The sequence below is a fragment of the Marmota flaviventris genome, chromosome 19 (genome assembly GCF_047511675.1).
Source record: "Marmota flaviventris isolate mMarFla1 chromosome 19, mMarFla1.hap1, whole genome shotgun sequence".
Lineage (NCBI taxonomy): Eukaryota > Metazoa > Chordata > Mammalia > Rodentia > Sciuridae > Marmota > Marmota flaviventris.
The window spans coordinates 37,867,382-37,893,722 of NC_092516.1; the positions used below are offsets into that span (position 1 = coordinate 37,867,382).

The following is a 26,341-nucleotide window of genomic DNA, read 5'->3' on the forward strand; positions in this document are numbered from 1 at the left end:
CCTCAGGTTGGGGTCCTGTTCTAAACCGATTTTTCTGGTCTCTTGGATGGTGGCCACCAAAATCTTAGCCTGGCATTTTGAAAAACATTTATCAGGTGGACTGTCACAGTTAAAAAATCTTTGGGTCACTTCCAATAGTTGGAAGTTATTCTGAAAACCCTTTAAGTTTTTGGAGTTTTCTGTGAATATCTGGGGCTGATTGAGAGACAAAAGCCAAATTTCCTAAACAAAATGATGCTCTTACTATCTTAGAAATAATAATCCTCTAAAACTCTAGTTCTAATCTGCCCTCTATAGGAACTGATATGGTCTACTGTGCAGGACACTTGGCCCAGTTCCTAAATGAAGGCAATCTCTAGAAAGCTTTTCTTTTTTTACCTTAACTGTTACTTTCTGCACCTGATGGCAGCCATTTACATTTCAATGCAAGCTTTAGTGAGCACAATTAAAATCTTTTTAACTGTTTTTTTTCCAGGTTGGTTTGGATTAGGTTTCCCACCACAAGGCTAACAATTAAAACAATAGGCAGAAATAAAAGGAAGGTGAAAGACAAGAATTTAACAAGGCACTGAGTGTGACTCAAATCCAAAGGTGCTGGGTCTGCTAGTCCCTGATGGGTCAGGTCCGTCAAAATAAAAAGAACATGTCTCACTAAGGCAAACAGTTAAAATAACATTAGAAACAAACTGAGGTAGAAATTGACACAAAACAAAAAGTGGACACAAACAATAACAAACAACAAACTAGACAAGACAAAAACCCAAGACAGACACTCTCTCCTTCCTCTACTGGACCCCAGTCTCCAGACCGCCATCACGGTCTATTTAGTGGAGTTCTCTGGGCCTTGACCAAGAGGCCTAACCCTCAGGCTCAAGGTCACTTAATAAGCCTTGGGAATTACAATCAAACACTTGATACTGTCAAGGGCTTGTTACACCCCCACAGGAGAGCCCCTGATAATCAAATGCTCGGAACCTCTAAGGCTTTACAACCAAGTCAAATGGAGAGAACAAATGAGGTACCTCCCAACACATGCAGTTTCGTCCTTCTTCAAAGTCTCTGGATTTACAGATGTGAGACACACCAGAGCTTTCCAGGGCAGGCTCAAATTGGTCACCACAGGAGGGCCAGACCCTTGCAAACCAGAGAGCTCCTACAACTAGAGAGAGGATCCAGGACTCACAGGAGCCACAGCCTTGACTGCAGTGATCATCTCATTGGGGCCTCCAAAATGTTATGGCGAGATTGTAATAAATCACCCAGTTGGTCTTAAATCAGGAGATGGAAACTTTATTCACCAGTTGGCCATCCAGATCCACCAGATGGTGGGACAAGGGGCAGGCTGCAAGTCTACACCCTTTAACCCCCTCCTGGGGTTTGAGTACACCCTTTATGGTCCAAAACCATATTAATCATAAGTAGATGTTGCTATGATTCAAAACCATAAACAAACGTTATGAGATCTAAAATCATAAGCAGAAGGGGGAGTGGATCAAAGCGATCCTAGTTGAGTACAAGTTAAAGAATGGTCACTAACACCTAGACAATCAATCTCTGATAGGCTACATTGTCCAAGAAAAATGGGAACCAAAGAGAGAACAATTTTTACAGTGTCTAAGAGTTGCCATTCTGTGTTGCCAGACATGCTATGCTAAGCAATTGTTGATGGGTATAAAGGGGGGTGTTCCTATTGGAGAAGTATTTCTTATGTGACATGGAGTCTCAGGGCAAAAGGGAGTCTGTTGGGTCATTCCCCATTTAGCCTGGCCCTTAACACTGTTAAATTTTCCTATTAGTGCTAACAGTTTATATATTTTATAGGGCTAATCCTGGGTTATCTGAGATCAGCAAGCTTTCTTTTTTTTTTTAAATTTTATTGTTTTAAGTAATTAATAAGTTTGACCATTTTTTTTAGAGAGAGAGAGAGAGAGAATTTCAATACTTATTTTTCAGTTTTTGGCGGACACAACATCTTTGTTTGTATGTGGTGCTGAGGATCGAACCCAGGCCGCACGCATGCCAGGCAAGCGCGCTACAGCTTGAGCCAAATCCCTAGCCCCAGCAAGCTTTCTTTCTTTCTTTCTTTTTTGGTACTGGGGATTGAATCCAGAAGCACTTTACCACTGAGATACACCCCCAGTTCTTTTTTTCTTTTTCTTTCTTTCTTTTTTTTTTTTAATGTTTTTAGTTGTAGATGAAAACAATACCTTTATTTATTTATTTTTATGTGGTGCTGAGGATTGAACCCAGTGCCCCACATGTGCTAGTGAAGCATTCTACCACTGAGCCACAACACCAGCCCACCCAGTTCTTTTTATCTTTTTAAATTTTGAGACAGGATCTTGCTAATTTGCTTAAGGCTTTGCTAAATTGTTTAGGCTTGCCTCAAACTTGTGGTCCTTCTGCTTCAGACTCCGGAGTTGCTGGGATTATAGGCATGTTCCATCATGCCTGGCCCATTGTATTTTTTGCTTCCTGTTATTTATACAATTTTGTCCTTGTGTTTTTGCATTAGTTAGATCCTCAAACACAGATTAATAGCATTTATCATAACCAGCATCCTTTTTTACTTTCTAATTTTAAAGGGAGTAGTTTTGAAGTATAAGCATTCAATATAATGTTTGCTAGGGTTAAAAAAAATTTTATAGGATACCTTTATATAACTGGCTAAGAGAGTTTTTTACATGCTTTTTAAATGAAGTAATAAAAGAATTTAATGTTCTTTTTCAAATATCTACAAGTGACCCTTGAGCTAATTAATTTCCAGCCTCTCATGTGTTCTTGTATGTGCACTTAAGATTAAACATTTCATTTTAAACAATACTTTGTCTGCTTTCCTTAAATTCTGATGAGTAGGGTGAGCTCAGTGGCACAAGCCAGTAATCCCAGGGGTTTAGGAGGCTGAGGCAGATGAATGTTGAGTTCTAAGCCACACTGAGCAAGTTATCCAGACCCAGTCTCAAAAAAATTTTGAAAATTTTGAAAAATTTTGAAAATGCTGGGGATGTGGCTTAATGGTTAAGCACTCCTGGATTCAATCCCTGTTTACCGCCCCCCCCCCCAAAAAAAAAAAAATCTGATTAGTAGTACTTTAAAAAAAAAGTTTATTCTTTTGTTATAGTAGGACACAATATCTTTATTTTATTTTTACGTGGTGCTGAGGATTGAACCCAGGGCCTCGCATCTGCTAGGCAAGCACTCTACTGCTGAGCCATGACCCCACCCCTGATTAGTGTCAATTTCAAGTAGTCTATTATAGACTATTTTACGTTTCCACATGTAGAAGAGAATTTTGGCTAGCAGTTCATTAATTTTGGGGTGGAGGATACCAAATATTGAACCAGGGGTGCTCAACCACTGAGCCACATCCCCCACCCATTTTTACTTTTTATTTTGAGGCAGGATCTCACTAATTGCTCAGGGCCTAGCTAAATTGCTGAGGCTGGCTTTGAACTCTTGACCCCTACTGCCTCAGGCTTCTGATCCCTGGGATGTAGGTGTTCACCACCTCACCCAGCTATTACTGATTTTTATTGAGGTGTCATTTACATAAGGGAAGTGCACAGATCTTAAGTGTTAAATATAAAAGAATTTTAATCAGTGAATGCACCAGTGTACCTGATTTCTTTATCAAGAGAGAACAACTGCCCTGGGTGCAGTGGCTCATGGCTGTAATCTCAGCAACTGGGGAGGCTAAGGCAGGAAGATTGCAAATTCAAGGCTAGCCTCAGCAACTTAGTGAGGTCCTATGCAGCTTAGAGTGATCCTGTCTCAAATAAAGAGTTAAAGGGGCTGACAACTTAGCTTATTGCTAAAGTGATCCTAAATTCAGTTCCCAGTACAAAAAAATAAAGGAGAGAGAACATCTCCATCACCCCATGAAATTCTCCCCACACTCTCTTCCACAATTGGCAACATTAGCTTTCCTTTTTCTGGAACATCATACAGTTTTGCCTATTGTAGAATTTTATATCAATTGAACCTTTTATTTTATATATGACTACTTTCTCTCAAGTCTAATGTTTTTGAGATTCATCCTTCCTGTTTTATTGCTGAGGAGTATCCATTGTATGAATACATAACAATTTGTTTATCCATTTTGCTCTTAATGAGCATCTGGATTGTTTCCAGGCTTGTGGGAAGCCATTCTCGTAGGTGATTTGAGTTACCTCCCTGGCTGTGTGAGAGGCGCTCAAACACAGCAGTGTTAGAGCCTTCCCCACCCTGTCTCAGGTGCCAGGGCTTGTCCCTGTGGGGGTGTGCCTGACCACTGACCTGAAGACCAATCACTGACCCTGACCTTGGAATGTTGCCCACCTCGACCTTCATTGGATGGAATTTTCCCTTGAATTTTTTGTTCCCCAATAAAAGCTCACTCCCTGGCTTCTCCTCCTCCCCCTCCCCCCTCCCCCTCGTCCTCCCCTCCTCCCCTCGCCCTCCCCTCCCCCTCCCCCTCCTCCCCCTCCTCCCCCTCCTCCCTCCTCCTCCCTCCTCCTCCCTCCTCCTCCCTCCTCCCCCTCCTCCCCCTCCTCCTCCTCCCTCCTCCTCCTCCTCCCTCCTCCTCCTCCTCCCTCCTCCTCCTCCTCCTTCTCCTCCTCCTCCTTCTCCTCCTCCTCCTCCTCCTTCTTCTTCCTCCCTCTCTCTCTCTCTCTCTCTCTCTCTCTCTCTCTCTCTCTCTCTCCCTCCTCTTGTGTTAACCTCGCTACTGCATTAGGTGGCTACAGGCAGGAGCTAGGAGGAGCCGTCTCTGAGCTGGGCAAATAAGGTAACTGAGAATCATGTCTCTTTAATTTAAACTCACTTGTTAATTTCTATGCTTCGAACCTCTATTATGAAGCTAGTATGCTGGTCGCGTGGCTGACAGTCTCTGGTTATTGCAAATGAAGTTGCTATGCACATACTCCTACAAGTCTTTTTGTGTAAATATGTTTTTGTTTCTCTTGGGTATTAAATACGTGAAAGTAGAATTGCTGGTTCATAGGGTAAACATATGTTTATTTTTATTAGGCACTGACAAATATTTCCCCAAATGGATGGAACCATTTTATGTTTCTACAAACCATGTTCCAGAATTCTGAATGCTCCAAATCATTGTCTTTGGTTTTGTCAGTTTAATGATTGTGGTCAGTGTGGAGTGGACCCTCAGTGAGGTTTTAGTTTGCATTTCCCTAATAGTGATGTAAAGCACATTGATCTGTGAGGTTTCTACTCAAGTTTTTAACCACTTTTATTGGGTCGTTTTTTTCTTTTGTACTGGGTTTTTTGTTTTTGTTATTGTTTAATATTTTTAGTTGTAGATGGACACAATGCCATTTATGTATGTATGTATGTTTATATGGTGCTGAGGGTCGAACCCAGTGCCTCACACATGCTAGGCAAGTGCCCTGAAATTGAGCCACAACCCCAGCTCCTGTACTGGATGTTTAACACTGAGCCCTTTTTTTTTTTTTTTTTTTTTTACTTTAAGAGAGAATTTTGCTAAATTGCTTTGGACCTAAATTAAACTTAAGAATTCCTTATAGATTCTGGGTATGTCTTTTATTAGATATATGTACAGCACACATTTTCTCAGTCTGTGCCAGGTGTTGTCATGTTTTCATTAAGGTCCTTGGAAATTCAGAAGTTTTGAAATTTCTATAAAGTTCAGTTTTTCAATTTTTTTTCTTTAGGGCTCTTGTCTTTTTCTTCTCAATTTTATTTTTAATTGACCAATAATGATTGTATATATTTATGGGGTACTTTATGATGTTTTGAATAGATACTTAAGAGGCACTTGCCTGAGAAGGTACCTTATAGTTTTTTGTTTTTTTTTCCCCTGATACTAGGGTTTGAACTCAGGGGCACTCGACCACTGAGCCACATCCCCAGCCATATTCTGTATTTTATTTAGAGCTGAGGCTGGCTTTGAACTTGTGATCCTCCTGTCTCAGCTTCCCAAGCCCTGAGATTACAGGCATGTGCCACGCCTGGCTAATTGTTTCTTTTCTTTTTAAAAATATTTATTTATTTATTTACTTGCATGTGGTAAATTTATTTATTTATTTTCACTGGGTTCATGCTGAGGATTGAACCCAGTGCCTCACCCATGGGAGGTAAGCGCTCTGTCACTGAGCCCCAGCCCTCTTTTTTTTTTTTTTTTTAAGAGACTGGGGATTGAACCTAGGACCTCATGCATGCTAGGTAAGTGCTGTACCACTGAGCTACATCCCAGCCCTTTTAAAAATTATTATTTAAATTATAATTGTTTTTTTTTTTTAATTTTTAATTTATTCTTTAGTTTTCAGTGGACACAACATCTTTGTTTTTATGTGGTGCTGAGGATCAAACCTTGGCCCCATGCATGCCAGGTGAGCACACTACCGCTTGAGCCACATCCCCAGCCCCTATAATTGTTAACTTATAATTTTAATTATGTTTTTTAATTGTAATTTTGATGTGGATCCTACTAAGTTGCTCAGGATTGCCTGGAATTTGCTATGTGCTTGCCTCAGCCTTCTAAGTAGCTAGGATTACAGCTATGCACCATATGGCTGATTTCTTTCTTCCTTTTATGTTTTCATTCTTTTTGCCTTTTTTTTTTTTTTTTTTTTTTTGTACTTGGTACTGGGGATTGAACATAGGGGCACTTTACCATTGAGCTACAGTCTCAGACCTTTTTATTTTTTATTTTGAGACAGGATCTAGCTAAGTTGCTGAGGGTCTAAGTTGCTGAGGCTGGCCTAGAACTTGTGATCCTCCTGCCTCAGCCTCCTGAATTGCTGGGATTACAGGTGTTCACCTCTAGGTCCATCTTTTCTTACAGTGTTTCCATATATGTATAGATTTTGGAATGATTATATTGAATTGCTCAACATATCCTCAAATATTATGTGTGTGTGTTGTGTGTGTTAAAAACATTTAAAACTACTGTCTCAGGGTGTGGTGGGTGGGTGAGGGGCTTAGTGGTAGAGTAATTGCTTAGCATCCATGAAGTAGTACTGGATTCTATTAATAGCCAATAAAAAAAATTAAAATTTTCCTTGCTTAGCTAGTTTAACTGTGCATTATACTACTATTAACTATAGTAACCATGCTTGCAATTGATCTCATGAGCTTATTTTTCCTGTCTTTCTGACACTGTGTACCCCTTAACCCACCCTCCCAAGGGGCTGAAGGTATAACTCAGTGATAGAGCACATTCTTAGCATTCTTGAGGCCCTGGTTCAATCCCCAGCACTCAAACAAGAAAAAAAAAAAAAATCAGTTCTTTTCATGTGCACCAATAGCAACCAGCTAGTGTGAAAGTCTCATTCAAAATAACAGTGAATAAAATATATAGAAATAATTCTAAAATAAGATATATTTTATGAAGTAAATTATAAAATTTTAAGGAAAGAAATAACAGATCTAAGAGCGGGTGTGGTAGTATACTCCTGTGATCCTAGCTATTTGGGAGACTGAGGCAGGAGGATTGCAAGTTTAAGGACAGCTTCAGCAACTTAATGAGACCACGTCTCAAAATAAAAAATGAGCCGGGTGCCGTAGCTCAGGCCCAAAATCCCAGCAGCTCAGGAGGCTGAGACAGAAGGATTGTGAGTTCAAAGCCAGCCTCAGCAACTGCAAGGCTGCTAAACAACTCAGTGAGACCCTGTCTCTAAATAAAATACAAAACAGGTCTGAGGATATGGTTCGGTGGTCTAGTGGCCCTGAGTTCAATCCCTGGTACTCTCTTCTGTCCCTCCCCGCCAAAATTAAAAGGGCTGGGGATGTAGCTCTGCGGTAGAGTGCCCCTGGTTCAATCAGTGAACTAAGAAAAAAAAAAAAATTAAAGGGGGGTGTGTGTGGATGGGAACATAACTCAGTAGTAGAGCACTTGCCAAATGTGTGCAAGGTCCTGGGTTCCATGCCCATACTGCAAAAACAAAACAAACAAGCAAAAACAACCTAAAGAAATGAAGACCTAGAACTTCTTCATAGATATGAAAATTGAACGTATTAAAATATCAATTGTAGGGGCTGGGGCTGTAGCTCAGTGGTAAAGCGCTTGCCTCACATGTATGAGGCACTGGGTTTGATCCTCAGCACCACATAAAAATAAATAAAGATACTGTGTGTTCATCTACAGCTAAATAAATACTTTTAAAAAATCAACTGTGGGCTGGGGATGTAGCTCAGTTGGTAGAGTGCTTGCCTTGCATGCACAAGGTCCTGGGTTCGATCCGAAGCAACACACACACACAATGTCAATTGTTCCTAAATTAATGTATAAAATGAAGGCAATTTCAGTATTAAATGAGATGATGGCCATAGGTTCAGCACTTCCCTTATTACCTGTTGAATGAAGCTTAAGGACTGTAAATATTATTAATAAAAGTATAACACTGGAATTCCACCTTTCTGGTCCCCTTCTTCCTCAAGTCTTTTCTGCTATCCTTTAATAAAGCCTTCCACTTTCCACTCTAAAAAAAAAGTATAATACTTTTCTCTGCTTTTTGAGTTTTTGAGTCCCCCACTGAACTTGACTTACAGAGCCACAGGCAGCTTTCATACCCAAACTCCTAAAATAGGAGCTTATAGGTAGAACAGAATTTCCTGACTGAGAGGCTGCAGAGAAATGCTGGCTGCCTCAGCACAGGGCTAAAGCCACAGGACTTGAGATGATGGCCTCTGGCACCTGGCAGTCTGGGTTTGAATCCTGCATGTGATCTTAGGCTGTTGAACTATTCTGGCCTTGTTTGCTGGCCAAATGGAGACAATTATTCTACTACTTCATAACTTTATTGGACTAGACAAGTTTCTAAAATCACAGTGTTCAGAAGAGAGCTCAGGCCATGGTAGACATTGAGTAAATGTGAATCTGGTTAGTGTGGTAAGTACTAAGTGCTGCTTACTGCACATTTCTGGCTTTCTGTCTTCCAACCATGAGGTAGTATTGCTCTTCTGGTTCTCTTGAGGTTGGGCTTTTCCTTATCAGGGTGTGTATGTGGGGGGCTTAGTGGTTAGAAAGTTATTCAGAAAGACTGGCACAGTGGTGCAAGCCTGCAATGGTCATTATCAGAAGTTCAAGATGGTGGCTGTTTGGATAGCCCAGTTCTCTGATGCATTGTGATGAGCATAAGCTCCCCCCACTTTTTCTTTTTTTTTGTACTGGGGATTGAATTCAGGGGCACTCGACCACTGAGCCACATCCCCAGCCCTATTTTGTATTTTATTTAGAGTCAGGGTCTCACTGAGTTGCTTAGTACCTTGCCATTGCTGAAGCAGGCTTTGAACTCACTATCTTCCTGTCTCAGCCTCCTGTAACCCCTGCTGGGATTACAGGCTTGCACTACTGCCCCAGCCTTGCAACTCTTTTTGAAAAGGTGCAAAAGATGCTTAGTGGGACTTGGAAATCCTTGCATGTTTGGAACAACCACAGCCCCTCCTGCATATCCACAGGTGGCATTTGCTACTGATGTCAGTGTTTTGCATTCCATGTTCTGTCATTTTGCCTGTATCCAGTACTTCTCATTTTTCTAAATGAAAAACAATAAACCTGACTTAAAAAAAAAAAAAAAAAGAGGCTGGAGTTGTGGCTCAGCGGTAGAGTGCTCACCTAGCAGTGTGAGGTGCTGGCTTTGTTCCTCAGCACCACATTAAAAATGAATAAATAGGGGCTGGGGATGTGGCTCAAGCGGTAGCGCGCTCGCCTGGCATGCGTGAGGCCCAGGTTCGATCCTCAGCACCACATACAAACAAAGATATTGTGTCCGCGGAAAACTAAAAAATAAATATTAAAAAATTCTCTCTCTAAAAAAAAATGAATAAATAAAAGGTATTGTGTCCAACTACAACTAAAAACTAAATAAATAAAAACAGATGAACAGTCACAAAGTAAGTAGATTCTAGGAAAAGTGTTGGAAAAAAATTAGAATCTGTTTTCTGTTTACTGCTCCCTGAATGAAACAAGAATATCTATAGATCATAGACAAATCTCATATTTCAAGGCACATTTCTTTTTTTTTTTTAAATTAATTTTATGCAATTTTTTTTTTAAAATATTTATTTTTTAGTATTTGGCGGACACAACATCTTTGTTTGTATGTGGTGCTGAGGATCGAACCCGGGCCGCACGCATGCCAGGCGAGCGCGATACCGCTTGAGCCACATCCCAGCCCCTCAAGGCACATTTCTGAAGGGTTTTTTTTTTTTTTTTGGTTCTGGGGCTTAACCCAGGATTTCTCTACTAATGAACTATGTCCCCAGTCCTTTTTCACTTTTTATTTTGAAGCAGGGGTCTTGCTAAGTTGGTGAAGCTGGCCTTTAACTACAGATCCTGCTCAGCTTCCTGGGTCATTGGAATTGCAGGCTTGCATCACTGTGCCAGTTTTTCTGAATAACTTTCTAACCATTAGAAATATCTGTCAAGAAAGCGCATGACTTGAAGGACTGAATTCCCTCCCCTGGAGGTGTCCAGAATTAGAGCCAACTGCCCTTTCCCTTCTCCTTCCACAGTCCTCCATTTAAAGCGGTCACACTGATTGCTCTGTGTGGTGTGAGAATTCTATCATGTTCTGTTCCTCTGTTCACTTCCACAGGGGCATTTTGGAGGACAGAGACTAGACTGGGTATCCTTAAATCGCCCTTCTTGCCTCCCACTCTCACCAACCATGCGAAGTTTGTTATATAGTGAAATGCTTAGGAAATGTTTTGGGAATCAAGCAAACTGAACTTAGAGCAGTGTTTTTTTTCTTCCTGGGCTGAATCATTTGAGGAGCTTTCTAAGAAAAATCTCAAGCCCTGGCTATACCTCAGACCCAGTGAGCCTTCAGGGAAGAGAGGGTATGACTTCATATTTTTGTTGTGGTGGTGGTGTTAGAGATTGAACCCAGGGCCTCACACTTGCTTGGCAAACACTCTTACCACGGAATTACATCCCCGGGCCTTTTAATTTTTTCGTTTTGAGACAGGGTCTTGATAAATTGCTCAGACTGGTCTTGAACTTATGATGCTCTTGCCCCAGCCTCTGAAAGTCTCTTCGATTACAGATGTGTGCCACTGCACCCAGCTGCAGCCCTCCAGTAGGCATGTAGTCTAGGCAGAATGTCCTTCCAGACTTGCTCTTTGGTTGTTTTCCCCTCTCTCTTGTCTCTGTGTAAGGGGAATAATGTGAGGGCTCTTGTTGTGTAGAATATGTAGGGACCAGCTCTAGGAGAATATTTTTGAATGTTCCCCTGGTGATCAGAATGTGCAGCTAAGTCAAAACCACTTAAAGAGATATGTGACCATCTGTCAGGGGTGTTAAATTTAATATGCTATCATTCTGGAAATATGTATAATTTTATAATTATCTAATACTTTACAGTTTTGAGAGTGCCATGAACTTTTAGAAATTTAATAAAGATTTAGAGCTGGACGTGATGCCATGTGCCTAGAGGCTGAGATAGGAAGAGGACATGGGTCTAGGAGTTCAAGGCCAGTTTGTGCAACATAACAAGATGCTGTCACAAAAAAGAAATTTAATAAAGATAGTATGATCTAGTGGGAGACAAAGATATGTCCCAAATAATACCAGGAAGTCAGCAGAATGTGCGTGTGTGGTGCTTGGAGTCAGGGAAAATGCTGAGTACGTCATTTGGAGCAACAGCAGCTGAAAGGAAGCCCAGGGTGGTGGAAGGAAGTAACCACAGATGTGGGTAGAGGGTCACAGGATCCTACAGGGGCCACTGCAACTTGGGAAAGCTGTTAGATGTTCACCGGCAGAAGAGGAACTGTATTTTATGGTCAGGAGAGTTTATGGTCATTGATTACACCTGCTTGCATGGAGGATGGATGTTTTGGTGTCAATAATGTGACGATAATGTGTTTTAAGAGTGGAGAGAGTTGAAGACTAAAAACTTAAACTTTAAAAAAATATTAACATAGTTAGCAAACTGAAATGTGATAGTATCTTTTAAAAATTGTTATTTTTATTTGTTCTACTTAGTTGTATATGAGGCAAAATGCATTTCAATTCATCAGACACAAAAGGAGCACAACATTTCAATTCTCTGGTCATACATGGTGTAGACATGCACCATTCCTGAAATCAAACATGTTCCTAGGGTAATGATGTCCATGTTATTCCACCATCTTTCCTACCCCCATAACCCTTCCCCATCCTCCCCTTTGCCCAATCCAAAGTTCCTCCATTCTTCCCATGGCCCCTCCCTCATCATAAATCAGCATCCACTAATCACACTAATTAGAGAAAACATTTAGCCTTTGGTTTTTTGGGATTGGCTTACTTCACTTAGCATAATATTCTCCATTTCCATCCACTTACTTGCAAATGCCATAATTTTTTTTGGTACTGGGGATTGAACTCAGGGTCACTTGACCACAGAGCCACATCCCTTATCCTATTTTGTATTTTATTAGAGACCTGGTCTCTCTGAGTTGCTTAGCACCTTGATAAATTGCGTAGGCTGGCTTTAAACTCACAATCCTCCTGCCTTCACCTCCGGAGCCACTGGGATTACAGGTGTATAATGCTGTAATTTTATTCCCTTTTAATGTTAATATTCCATTATGTATATATACCACAGTTTCTATTGATGGGCATCTAGATTGGTTCCACAGTTAGCTATTGTGAATTCAGCTGTTATAAATATTGATGCAGCTATGTCACTATAGTATGCTGATTTTAAGTCCTTTGGGTATAGACAATGCGTGGCATAGCTGGGTCAAATGGAGGTTCCATTCCAAGTTTTCTGAGGAATCTCCACACTGCTTTCCAAAGTGGTCGTTCAATTTCCAGTCCTTCCAGCAGTGTAGGAGTGTACCTTTTTTCCCGCATCCTCTCCAACACTTATTATTGCTTGTATTCTTGATAACTGCCATTCTGACTGGGGTAAGATGAAATCTTACAGTAGTTTTCATTTGCATTTCTCTAATTACTAAAGATGTTGAACACTTTTTCATATATTTGTTGATCATTTGTATATCTTCTTCTGAGAACTGTCTTTTCAGTTCCTTAGCCCATTTATTGATTGGGTTGTTTATTAATTTTTTGGTATTAAGTCTTTTGAATTCTTCATATATCCTGGAGATTAGTGTTCTTTTTTTTTTTTTAATTTTTTTAGAGAGAGAGAGAGAGAGAGAGAGAGAGAGAGAGAGAGAGATATTTTTTTTTTTAATATTTATTTTTTAGTTTTCGGCGGACACAACATCTTTGTATGTGGTGCTGAGGATCGAACCCTGGCCGCATGCATGCCAGGCGAGCGCGCTACCGCTTGAGCCACATCCCCAGCCCGAGATTAGTGTTCTTGAAATGTGATAGTATCTTTAAAAAACTAATGATTAGCCATGGGTGATGGACCATACCTGTAATCCTCAGGATTCGAAAGTTCAAAGCCAGCCTCAGCAATTGAATGAAGCCCTAAGCAACTTCGCAAGACCCTGTCTCAAAACAAAAAAATAAAAAAGGGCTGGGAATATGGTTTAGTGGTTAAGCACTCCTTCCCTAAGGGAAGGGCAGGGGGAACACTCAATCCCTGGTACCAAACAACCAAAATAAACAAAACTAATGATTAAAAAAGTAATTCCACTTAAGCATTTGAGGCTTTTCTGAATAGAAGCTATCATTCTAGTACTGGGATGTAGAGGAAAATAAGGATTGAGGTACTAGGGGAGATTTGAGACCCTTCCTAGGACCCTAACCAGGTAGTTTGTGGCCAGTTACAGTAACCAACTCCCTTAACATGGCATCACTGTCAGGAGGTGCAAGGTCCTTACTTTGGAAACAAGACCCTCCCTAATGGAGGCTTACCAATCTCTCCAGCCATTCTCCTTTTAGGTCTGGGAGGATCTGGGTGCTTGGAGCTGTTTGAGGTCCCTCTTCTGCTCCTTTTAACTAATTTCTCCTTTCGCCAGCACCAGCTCAGACAAGGCCCCCGCCCTGACCCTGAGTGCACCCACATCCTTGCTCCCCTCTGGGGATAGCAAAGACATCTGTTCCACAGGGGCCAGCTGTTGGTCCTCCAGATCAGGTCAGTACCTGGGCATCTGCATCAGCACAGGCCCTGTCTGGACTCCAGGTGGCAGCCGGCCAACCTGAGCGCGCTGCGGAGAGTTTGGGAGGGCGAGTGATTGAGCAAACGAAGGATGTGTGGGGGGCGAAGAGCGAGAGCACCCATGATGAGAGCTGAGAGCAGGCGGGTGTGTGAATGGGGAGTAAGTGAACACCAGGTGAGCCGACGACCTGCTGAGTGACCCGCAGAGGCAAAGCGCGCGAAGGCGGCAATGAGCTGGCGGGTTGTGGTGACAAGAAGCAGTGACTGGCTACCGCGAGCCGATAGCTCGGTCTGAGGCCGGAGAGCTCCAGCCACGCCGAGCCACGTGGCTGAGGCTGGTCCCTGAGGCTGGGCGAGGCCTGACAGGGGCGGTTGATGGGCGGGGTGCGGCCGCCAAGGGGCGTGGCCATGCTGCGCATGGGCGTGACGGTGCGGGTCGGGGGCGTGGTCCTCCCGCTTGTGGGAGGGGCGATCCCGGAGGGGCGGGGCGAGGCAGGGTTGGCGGCGGGCGCGGGAGGAAGTCACGTGGGCGAGCGGGCTCACATGACTGGCCGCGCTATGGACCCGCTGCCCGCGGCGGCAGTCGCGTCTTCAACTGAGGCGGAGGCTGACGAGGAGGCGGATCCCTTGGCGGCAGGTACGGCGCGGGTTGCTCCCTGTTCTTGGTGCGCAGCCGGAGACCCTATGCGACTGTCGCCGGGCCGCTGGGGACACTTCCTCCCCGCGCCCCTTCCCGCTCAGGAGAGTGGCGCGCTGCAGAGGGGCCACCTGTCCTGGGCCATACCTGGCCAGCTCCTGTCGGTGTCCCGCGCTCTTGGCCCGGTGGTGGAGGTCAGCCTCGCCCGCTCTGCCTGGGGTCCTTTGGACAGTGTCTCCGCGTTCCGCCCCTGGGGAAGGCGACGCTTGCGGTACTCAGCACTTGGCTGGGGAGGGCTCCGGCGAGGGACCTGGGTTTCTCCTCCGAATGCTCAGAGGCACGACCGGCGTTCTTCTGAGGGATTACGCTCGTGTCTGAGTTTGGCAGGACGCTCCTCGGTTTGGGTGTCCTTTCCTGTGACCACTTCTCTGTGTAGGCTTGCGGGTGGTGCTGGCGGGAGATACTATTCTTCTTGGCAGGGGTCTAGGTTGGGGACTCGGCTTGGCCGGCTTTGGCTAGGTGTCACCCAGAAGCTGGTCCAGATGAATGAGTGAGTTTGGAGGTTTGGAGACGGGTTCTTCCCTAAGGGAAGGGCAGGGGAAACAGCGAGAAAGCCGGGGGAGGGGTAGTGAGAGTGCGTTTGACTTGGGGTCTTTTTTAATTTTGTTTTTGGTACCAGGGATTAACCCCGGGACTCTTTACCACTGAGCCACATCCCCAGACCTTAATTAAAATTTTAATTTTGAGACAGGGTCTCGCCAAGTTGCTGAGCCTAGCTTTAAACTTGCGATCCTCCTGCCTCAGCCTGCTGAGCCACTGGAATTACAGGCGTGCATCACCACGCCCCGCCGATTAAGGGTCTTTACGTCAGTTAATCGTCAAACGTAGCCTGGCGCGTGCCTGTAATTCCAGCCACTGGGAAGACTGAGGTAGGAGGATCCCAAGTTCCAGGCCTCAGAAACTTAGCAAGGCCCTAAGCAACTTATGGAGACCCTGTCTCAAAATAAAAAGGGCTGGGGATGTTGTTTACTGGTAAAGCATTCCTGGGTTCAGTCCCAGAACTGAAAAAACAAAACAAAAAACCCCCAAGTCTAGGCAGAACGCCCTGCCTTTAATTATTTTTTCCCTCTCACTGGAGTCTGTGTAAGGGGAAGCATGTGACAGCTCTTGTTGGGTAGAACATTGTGTTCATGAGGTCACATGTTGGATCTCAGTGTGGACCCACCTATACCAGGGCCCTAGTCTGGACCCCCTGGGAGGCTGTGACTGGACTGAGAGCTTGCTTTTACCTGACTTGTGAAGCAGCAGGGGAGGTAGTTCAGTAGTCTCTTTGCAAAAGAGGGAGTGCCACAAAAGTTTCATATTGGACTCATTTAATGACTGCCATTATGGTGTGATTTGCTGATAACTTGAGCTCTGGACTACCCTGGAGCTGTTTTCTCTTTGACTTTGCCTGGACTCCCTACAGGTAGTTGTCCTTCCTTGCCTGGGCGGTGATTGTATCAGGACTGCTCATTTTGTCCATAATCATGTCACACTCTACAGTGCCGTGCTTCACCATGTACACAGTATTCTTTCAGCCGATTGAGTCTTAACAGTGGGATCCACAGGCTCCTGGTATGTAGCCTGTCAATTCATTCCATTTGATTTCTGGCGCTCATCCTGCAGGGAGGTGAAGTAATGCAGCAAACCATTTTTACCTTGGGAAAACTAACCAGAGATTAGTAACTTGCCCAAAGTCACTAATGGTGGTTCCAGGGAGTGTATCTTGGTGGGACCCTGGCTGGGTGGACAGGGGTCAGAAAACCTGAGCCTTTGAAAATGAGAGATATGTTTCATACTTCCACAAGGTTCATTTTGATTTCTTGGAGAAGTATGTCTTCTGGGTGTATAGTGAATTTCCTCTTCTCTGTCTTCTGCCTACACCATTGGAGCCACTGATAATATTTATATGTGGACTTCGAGGTCTCCATCTTTGTAGAGCCTTTGGGATGGGTAGAAAAGATTACAGTGCTCATTGTAGTTTTCATTTCTTGAGTCTTATTACTTTATGGTGATTTTAAATATATGCTTTGAATGCTCTATAGGCTAACTCCCATCTTAAAACTTAACATTTAATTATGCAATGCGTGGATGAACACATTTTCCTTAAATGTGTTAAAACAATATAGAATGTTGCAGTTTAAGTAAAAGTTCCTCCCCAATTGCAGTCACTTCATCCTTTTCCAGAGAGGTGTTTTCAATTCAGGATGGATTTTTTTTTTTCAGATCTGTTTTTTTCCCCCCCCAAGAACAGAATTTTATTTTGCAATGATGAAGATGGACAGAGAATATCAACTTTTATTTCTTTTTATTCTAATTAGTTATACATGACAGTAGAATGCATTTTGACACATTATACATAAATGCAGTATAACTTCTCATTCTTCTGGTTGTACATGATGTGTAGTTATACTGGTTGTGCAGTCATATTTGCACACAGGGGGTTGTACAGTCATATTTACACACAGGGTAACTATTTTTGTATTTTATGCATGGATGTACTCAGAAATTTATGCTTCTTGCTGGGTGCTGTGATGCACGTTTATAATCCCAGTGACTGAGGAGGCTGAGGCAGAAGGATCACAAGTTTGAGGACAGCTGCAGCAACTTAGTGGAGCCCTAAGCAACTTAATGAGATCTTGTCTTAAAATAAAAAAAGGGGAGGGTGCTGGGGATGTAGCTTAATGCTAAAGTGCCCCTGAATCATCAATCCCCAGTACCAAAAAAAAAAAGGAAAGAAATACTTGTACATATCTGTCATTTCCTTAGGTAGTGAATTCATTTTCTGTTGAGGCCATAACAAAATACCACAAATTTAGTGGCTTAAACAATGTAAATTTGGGGCTGGGGATGTGGCTCAAGCGGTAGCGTGCTCGCCTGGCATGCGTGCGGCCCAGGTTCGATCCTCAGCACCACATACAAACAAAGATGTTGTGCCCGCCTGATAACTGAAAAATAAATATTAAAATTCTCTCTCTCTACCTCTCTCTCTTTAAAAAAAAAAAAAAATAAACAATGTAAATTTATCATCTCACAGTTCTGGAGGTCAGCAGCCCAAAATAAGTTCCACCGGGCTGAAGTCCAGGTAGAATCTGTTTCCTGCCTTTCCAGCTTCAAGAGACACCTGCATTCCTTGGCCAGTGGTAACCTTGTGCACATCTCTCTCAGTGTGCTGCTGCCTCTCCTGTTCTCTTGTCTACTTTTTCCACTTTTAAGGACCTCTGTGATTATGTTGGGTCTTCTAAATAATCTAGGATAATCTCCCTAATTTTACATCAGCTGATTAGCAATCTCATTTTCACTGCAACCTGAATTCCCTTTACCATGCAAAACTAACAGTCATAAGCCCTGAGGATTAGGATTTGGACATATTTGGAATCTGTTATCCTGCAGGCCACTGGAAGATGTCCTAGGAGTTGACTTTTTCAGTCACGGGGCTTGCATAGTTTTTGTTGTATCAAATACCCACAAATTATCCTCCTTGATGGTTCTTTTTTTTTTTTTAATTGGTACTGGAACTTGAACCTGGGGATACTTTACTACTGAGCTACGTCCCCAGCCCTTTCTATTTTTAATTTTGCGACAGGGTCTTGCTGAGTAGCTGAGGGTCTTGATAAGTTTCTCAGGCTGGCCTCCAATTTGCAATCCTCCTGCATCAGCCTCATGAATCACTGGGATTACAGGCATTTGCCACCACACCAGACTCCATGGTGGTTCTTACCATCTTGTACTAGAACAGCAATGTGTTAAAAGGGTCCTTTCCCTGTAATATCATCAAAATTAAATGTGTAGGGCTGGGATTGTGGCTCAGTGGTAGAGTACTTGCCTAGCATGTGGGAAGCACTGGTTTTGAGTCTCAGCACCACATCCAAATAAATAAAATAAAGATCCATCGACAACTAAAAAAAAAATGTAAAAAAAAAAAGATGAGAGTAGCAATATTGTATATATTTAAAAAAATTAAATGTGTGTGTGTGTGTGTGTTTTTTTTTATACTGGGGACTGAACCCAGAGGTGCTTGATCACTGAGCCACATCCCTATCCCTTTTTATTTTTCTTTTTGAGACAGCATCTCACTAAATTGCTGAAGCTGGCCTCAAACTTGCGATCCTCCTGTCTTAGCCTCCTGAGTTGCTGGGAGTAGAGGTGTGCACCACCATGCCCAGCTAAATATCATTTTTTAAAACTCCCTTTGAATGTAGAAAAAAAAGAGAAGGTTTTCCATTTTTGTATTAGTCTGTATTTTCTTGGTTAAGCACACGGTTTAGATTCTTGTAGTATTTTGTTGTCTGGGGTCGCTGACTTGGCTATTTCTGTCTTTTGCCCATTTTCTTATGGGGCCCTCTTTCCCCCCTTTATGAGTTTGTAGCACCTCTTTTCCTTGTGGATAGCAGCACCACTGGAGCATCCTGTTCCTGGCAGTGCAGGATGAGTCCATTGCAGGAGCCTTCAGGTTCTAAAGCTCAGCTGTTGTGACTTAGAATAGAACAAAGAATGGTATGTGTGCCTGATCATACAGTGTGATCTTCTGCGACTGAATGCAGAACGCACAAATAAAAAAATATGCCAGTTTCCACTGTGTGTCCTAGCTCAGCTTCACACAGTCCTGTGGACCTAAATTTAAATTTCATCTTAAAAATCAGGAGAATCCTGCCTCGCCTGGTTTGTGTGGCTCTTGATGGCATTCCATGCATTCCATTCGCTGGAAGCTGGGGGAATCCTTGTGTTCTCTGTGGTTAGGTCCCAGGGCTTTGCTGCCACCCAACTCCTACCCAGTGGCTGTCTTTTCCTTCTCCCTCAGGCTCTCACACCCCTGACTGATTTGCAGTTCCTCACCCAGGGGGTTGTGCCCCTTCTCTGGGTGTACATATTTGTCATAATTCATTGAGCTGTCACTAAGATTTATGCAGCTTATGGTGATTAAATTATGCTTCAAACAATTGTTTACCTTAAGGGAAAAAAACCTGTGCCTCCTGCTCCCTCTATTTGTCACCTTTTCAATTTTTTTGGTAAATTTCTTTAGTTGTTGATAGACCTTTATTTATATGTGGTGCTGAGGATCAAACCCAGTGCCTCACATGTGCTAGGTGGTAGGCAAGCTCCCCACCACTGAGCTACAATCCCAGGCCCAAGGGCTTTTTTTTTTTTTTTTTAGTTGTAGACAGAAACAATACCTTTATTTTATTTATTTATTTTTATGTGGTGCTGAGGCTCCAACCCAGTGCTCACACGTGCTAGGCAGGCGCTCCACCACTGAGCCACACACTCAGCCCCTACTTTATACATTTTAAATTTGAACTTCTGATGGACAGAAACTTGTTTTTCTTTACCTCTCTGTATCTAGAATATCATCTGCTGTAAAAGAGGCTTAAACGAAGAGAATTGCGTTTTATCATTTTTTTTAAATGATTGGATCACATTTTAGTTTGATTATATAGGAATTTTAAAGTTTGAATAGTTGGTCTTTACTGGTGCCCCCTTACCCCCTTCCTCACCGGACCTCCCCCCCCCCCCCCAGGCACAATTTGCAAGGTAAAATGTGTCCATTTGAAGAAAGAGGAACTAAAGAATCATTATTATGTAGAACTGATTTTGCCAGCATTTGTGGTTAGCAAGAAAGTGATGTGTTCTGGGTGGGGGAATTCTGTTTTAGTATTATTTTCTTTCCTGAGAAAAATGAAGTACAAAAAGAGATGTTTGCCATCCTGTGTGCCTGGGTGGCAGGGAGACTGCAGGGGTGGTGGGCAGGTGCTGGATGCAGCCTCCCAGGACCAGCTGTGCTGTCAGGAGCCCAAGGTGTGGACCCCACACAGCCTGGGAGACCACAGGTAGGACCCAGCTGGGCATCGCTGCCCTCTGGATCACACTTTCTGTTTTTTTCTTATAGAACTAATAAAAATCATAACCTGATAAGGGGGGGAAGTTCCATAAAAAGTGTCTTGGGGCACATGTCAGTGTTGAACTCTCAGATGGGGCCCCTGGGGTTCTCCTGGATCCATACTTCATGCTGTGTTCTGTGGCAACTGTTGAAGGCGTTTTGCTGTTGGGTTGTGGGTAGGTGTTTGGGGGTCTTTTAGCTCCCTACAGGTTTCAGAGTTTGTGTTCAGCAGATCTAAAGTGAAGTGATGTGGAATTTGAATATAGCCCAGGGAAGTTCCGTGTGGGCTGGAGGAAGTTGGGATTGGCTCTGAAGAAGTGAGATCAGGTTTTTGCCCAGCAATCTTCTGAAGCCTGGTTTGTGCTGGTGAAGCGTTGTACCCCAGGAGTCTCACGAATGAGTTGAAATCAGACGTAGGACAGTTTTATTGCAGTATGTGAAATGGTGCATTGAGAATGTGTCATATAAGTGATATAGCCATAAGTACAGCACTTGGTGAAGGCGCCTCAGCCACTGTGCCACCACATTAACACAGCTGTCCCCTCGGTGCCTTTCCTTTCTTCCTGTGTGCTTGCTGTGTAGTTCTCTTTCCTGTGTCCCGGATGAACGTTCTTGCAGCCTGTTCCTTTCAGATGATATTTTTCTGCACCGCTAAGTAGTTTTTGAAATTTTCTATTTAACGTCTGCATAATCATGCAGCAAGGAAGGTAATATTTGTATATCTAAAGTACTGGTGTTATAAAATTTGAATTAATGGCGCTCTTGCCACTTTTTTCCAGAAATGGTTCTTTCAGTGGAATCCATGTAAAAGTTGTCCTTATTCTTTCACTTTTTGGTACAAAAGACATAGTTTCTCTCACCTTTCTCTTCCTTATCTGTCTCCCACCAAACTAGTTCCATACCCTGGAGGTGACCCTGTTATCAGTTGTGTGTGTTGATTCAGAGTCTTAGCAAACAAAATCATTAGGCTTTTAGAGCTGGAGAGTTGTCCTCTGATGATTGACCTGAGGGATGTTCCATTCTGTAACTTCTTACGTAAATCTGAGACTGGGTCCCCTTACTCCTGGGTCCCCTTACTCTGTAGTGAGGATTTTGAGAAAACATCTGGCACAAAAAACACATACTACGTGACTTCAATTTCTAGAACATTCAGACACATCTGAAATAGGGTCTGTTGTGTGGGTATGCTTATGTGGGTGATAAAAGTTTAAATGAAAAGCAGAGAAGATAATACCATAAAAATTAGGCTCGTGGTCACATCTGGTAGGTGAAAGGGGGTCTGATCTATAAGGGATACAGTACAAGGGAGGTTTCTGGGGTGCTAGAGGTCATTGTATTTCATGTTGGTTACATGTGTTTGAAGTATAATTTTGTTCACCTGCCAGTAAATTTTTTTTTTTCCCCTGTGCTCGTGATTGAACCCTGGGCCTCATTCATGCTAGGCAGAGCTCTACCATTGAGCCACATCACGAGCCTTCCCACAGAAATTTTATACCCCTTTCTGTGTGTGTTTGTGATATATTTCACAATACAGAGTTTTTGGGGAAAACCTGAGATGATAAGTAAAGGTAGATGCAAAGGTACTGTCTTCAAATAATCGAGAGGTGCCAGGTGTGGTGGTGCACTTGTAATCCCAGTGGCTCCAAAGGCTGAGGCAGGAGGATCACAAATTCAAAGCCAACCTCAGCAATTTAGCGAGGCCCTAACCAACTTAAGTGAGACCCTCTCTTAAAATAGAAATTAAAAAGGACGGGGGGGCGGGGTGGGTTATGGCTCAGTGGTAGAGCGCCCTTGGTGCAATCCCAAGTACCAAAGGGAAAAAAAAAGTAGAGAGGTTTGGACTCCCTTAGTGTTCGCTCTCCAGGCCACATTGGAGTGACTTAGAGGGAGGTGTGCTTTTGGTCTGATTGTATCCTGTGCCACTCTGGCTTCTGCTTTCTGAGTATCAGGCTTGATTGGGAGGTCTCTGGTGGTGCCAGCTGTTTGAGTGGCTCCTGGGGGGTCACTGTAGGAAGGAGGACCCCGACCCTCGGGCCACTGGCACCTTTGGGACACAGGATGGATGTCATGCACCTCCCTGCTGTTGAAAGCGCCCCTCTTTGCAAAGGCGGTGTGAAGCAGGCTTTGGTGAACTTCAGCTTTGCGCAACTGAGTACCTTCAGCACCACAGTCTCCCCCCAGGGCTCCTGGTTCCAGCCCCAGAGGGACTCCAGGCCCAGCCAGGGCGGGGCTGCCTTTCAGAAATCTTTCTTACTGCTGGTGTTTTGAACATAGGGAGATTTTAAAAAAATTTTTTTTAGGTGTAGTTGGACACAGTGCCTTTATTTTATTTATTTATATGCGGTGCTGAGGACCCAGGGCCTCACACGCACGTGCTAGGCCAGCGCTGAGCCACACCCTCAGCCCCTCAGGGAGATGTTAAGCCACATTTTCAGGAGTCAGAATCTGATGCTGGCCTGAGGCTCCTTATCTCAGGGTGATAGTGCACTGTTCCTCTACCTTCTTAGAGGAGAAGAGAATGCTTGAGTCTTGGAGGCAGGAATTGAGAGTGATCTGAGAGTGATCTGAGGGTCAGGAAGGAGCCAGGGAGAAGGGCAGGCTGGGGCCCACTGTGCAGGTTGGGTTAACGTACTGCCCAGTGGAGATGGGAAAGGGGGGACTCGTGTGGCAGCTCTGCAGAAGTTGAATGGTCAGCTGTGTCGTGTATAGGGGGCAGTGCTCTAGTAGGAGCACTCTGTCCTCTGCCTCTGGGGTCTAGGGGAGAGCTGTGTCCTCCGACTTGGGTTCTGGCCAGTCGCATTCCCTGCTGTCTGCCCCCTGGGCACTGGAAGGTGGAGGCCTGTCCCAGTCCTGTGACTCTCACTGCAGATGGGGTCAGCCGGACCTCACTTGGCTCGCTGGGGCCAGCAGCTGCCTGGAGATCTTGTGGAGGCACCTAATGTGGTCACAGATGCTCCGTTTTGCCCTCCGGGGTTAGGATAGCTGGTGCGCCCAGATGTTTTGTAGTATTTTCACATGGATGTGAGGAGACGCCAGGAAACTTGAGTTACTTTCAGGCTGAACCATCCAGAGCCAAAAAGAGGGTTAAAAAAATGTTGTCAACAACAGAAACAAACCAAGGAATTGAAAATGGATTACATCTTGTTCAGTGGAGATGAGGATTCTTTCAGGAACTTTGAATTCCTACTTTGTCAGTTATTCCAATATTCCCTAAATTGGCCAAAATAATTATTCTTTCAAAGTCTGGAAAAAGTCATTGGGCCTGTCCCTGTGTCAACATTCCCAAGACGAGAGGCCCTGGGGGCTGAATGGGTTCTTTGAGAAGCCATCTTGGGAGTTCACAGGAGCGGGGTCTGGTGGCCCTTGCTGTGCCTTTCCTCTTGGATTGTGTCAGCGTCATCTGGGAGGGAGGTGTTTTCAGTCCTGCTCTTCAGTTTTGCCATGTCTTGGGCACAACAGTGATTTTTTTTCCCTCTTGTGGTCTGGTTGCTCGCACTTCCCCTGGAAAGAACCAGCTTCCTCCCAGCCTGAAAGTGGCGTGTGTCCTGCTTGTCTGTGAGTGTGTTTTTGTGTGTGTGCATGTGCGCACGCATGTGTGTGGTTCCCATTTGGTTCTCTGGATACTCCTTGGTGTGTTTGTGATCAAGCTGGGAGCTTGGGAGCGGTTTGGTTCTTGATGAGCACTGGATGCTGTTGACAGGTCCAAGGGCCCAGTCCTTCTGGGAACTCCAGTCCTGGTGGTGGCTCGCTCGGCCTGTCCTTTGATCTGGGTGTTTAGTGTCTGACCTGCACGCCCATTAACCAGGAGATCTTGGGCACCGGCCCCGTACTTGAGGTGCTTGTTTTCTTGTTTGATTCTTGCAGACAGTGAAGTCCCCCAGTTTTGTAGAGGGGACCTCCTGTTGATGGTCACAGACCAGTGGAGCACATCTGACCTGTGCCCCTGCTCAGTGTTTTTGGGTGTTGATGAGGCAGAGGATAAGGGACGGAGCCTGGTTTTGGTGTCATTGGGTAGCCTGGCGCAAGTTCTGGCCCTAGCTGTCCAGATGATACTCCACACCTGCCTTCCAGCTCATGGGAGGCGTGGGAGGGGAGAAAGTGCTGCACTGAGGGACTTGCTCTGTTGCTTAGCGCTCAGTGGCTGCTTCTAGCCCTTGATTTGTAGCTTTGTGGACCCCTGAGAGGTCCCTGGGGCATGAGCGTGGCCACTCAAACTGTTTGTGGCAACACCATCCACTGGAATCTGTCTGCACTTGGAACAATCAAAGGATTTCAGAGGTAGATAGTGGGTGGTGTTTTCCCTTTTCAAGAGAAACCTTCATTCAAAATTTCCAGCCATCTCTGTTCTAAGCTTTGTGCTGTGGTAGGAAAATAAATTTGTTTATGTTCATGAGAACTGGAGAGAAGAGAGTAAATTCATCAAACATTTTTTTTTTTTGGAGATGGGTTCTTGTGATGTTGTCCATCTCAAGTGACCGTACGGCCTCAGCCTCCTGGGTCTCTGGTCCTCCATATATGTGCTGCCACATCTGGTTTATGAAACATTTCTTTCTTTTCTTTTTTTTGGTACTGGGGATCTAACGCAGGGGTGCTTTACCACTGGCTATATCCCCAGCCCTTTTTATCTTTCAAGAAAGGGCCTTGTGCAGTTGCTGAGGCTGGCCTCAAACTTTCAGTCCTCTTGTCTCAGCCTCCTCTGTGTCACCAGGATTATAGGTGTGCGCCACCACACCAGCACAAACATTTCTCAACAACTTTATTGAGATATAGTTCATATATATACAGTTCACCCATTTAAAGTGTACAGTTAAATGGATTTTAGTATATATTCACAGAGTTATTTTATTGTCCACACAATAAAACACTTAATTGAGCTCAGAAAGAAAGCCCCTACCCTTTAGCAGTCACTTCAATCCTCTCTTCCTCCCAGCCCCTAGTAGTCACTACTCTTTTAAAAAAATTTTAAAAAAATTCTCAAGATTTGCCTATTTTGGAAATTTAATATAAATAGAATCATATAATACATGGTTTTTGGTGGCCTGTTGTATGTGTGGTACTGGGGATTGATCTCAGAGGTGTTCTACCACTGAACTACCTCCCCCAGCCCTTTCTATGTTTTATTTTGAGACAAGGCCTTGCTAAATTGCTAAGTTGGCCTTGAACTTACAATCCTCCAGCCTCAGCCTCCCAACTCACAGGGATTACAGGTGTGCGCCACCACACCTGCTGCTTCATGTCTTCTTATTGCTGAATGAGCCCCCATTGTATGGATGGACCCCATTTCACTTACCCATTCATCAGGGACAGGCATTTGAGTTGTTTCTAGTTTTGATTATTGTGAACCAAGCTGCTGTGAATTCAGATGTGTGGGACTACTGTTGTGTGGACGGGTGTTTTAATTTCTCTAGGGTAATATACCTAGGTGCGGAGTCGTTGGGTCATATGAGAACCTCCATCTGTGTCCCCAGTAGCTGCACCGTCTTCCATTCCCACCTCGCCTTGCTTGTCAGCTTGTCTTTTGGATTATAGTGATCTTTGTGGGTATGAAGTGGCATCTCTTTGTTTGGACATCTTTTCATGTGCCTGTTGGCCATTTGTATATCTTCTTTGGAGAAATGTTCATTCAAACCCTTTATATATCCTTTATATATCTTTAAAATTATGTAATTCGTCTTGAAAAAAGTAAGAATTCTTTAGATATTTTTGACATATCTCTTATCCCTGGGTGGTTTCAAGTGAGCTACGTTCCTAGCTGTTTTTATTTTTCATTTT

General features: G+C 43.8%; 1 protein-coding gene across 3 annotated transcripts in view; it reads left to right on the plus strand.

Annotated features, from left to right (window-relative positions):
• Snx8 (sorting nexin 8) overlaps window positions 1-26,341 on the plus strand; it is a 75,267-nt gene that overhangs the window by 18,114 nt on the left and 30,812 nt on the right. The window contains exon 1 of one of the 3 annotated variants that reach the window (XM_027922762.2): window positions 14,553-14,649. The exons of 1 other annotated variant lie outside the window; for it this stretch is intronic. In XM_027922762.2, coding sequence (XP_027778563.1) covers window positions 14,556-14,649 — 94 coding nt within the window. In that variant the 5' untranslated portion in view covers window positions 14,553-14,555. Of the gene's footprint in view, window positions 1-14,552; window positions 14,650-20,348; window positions 20,520-26,341 lie in introns of those variants that run through there. One more of the 3 variants, XM_027922763.2, reaches the window with a different exon arrangement.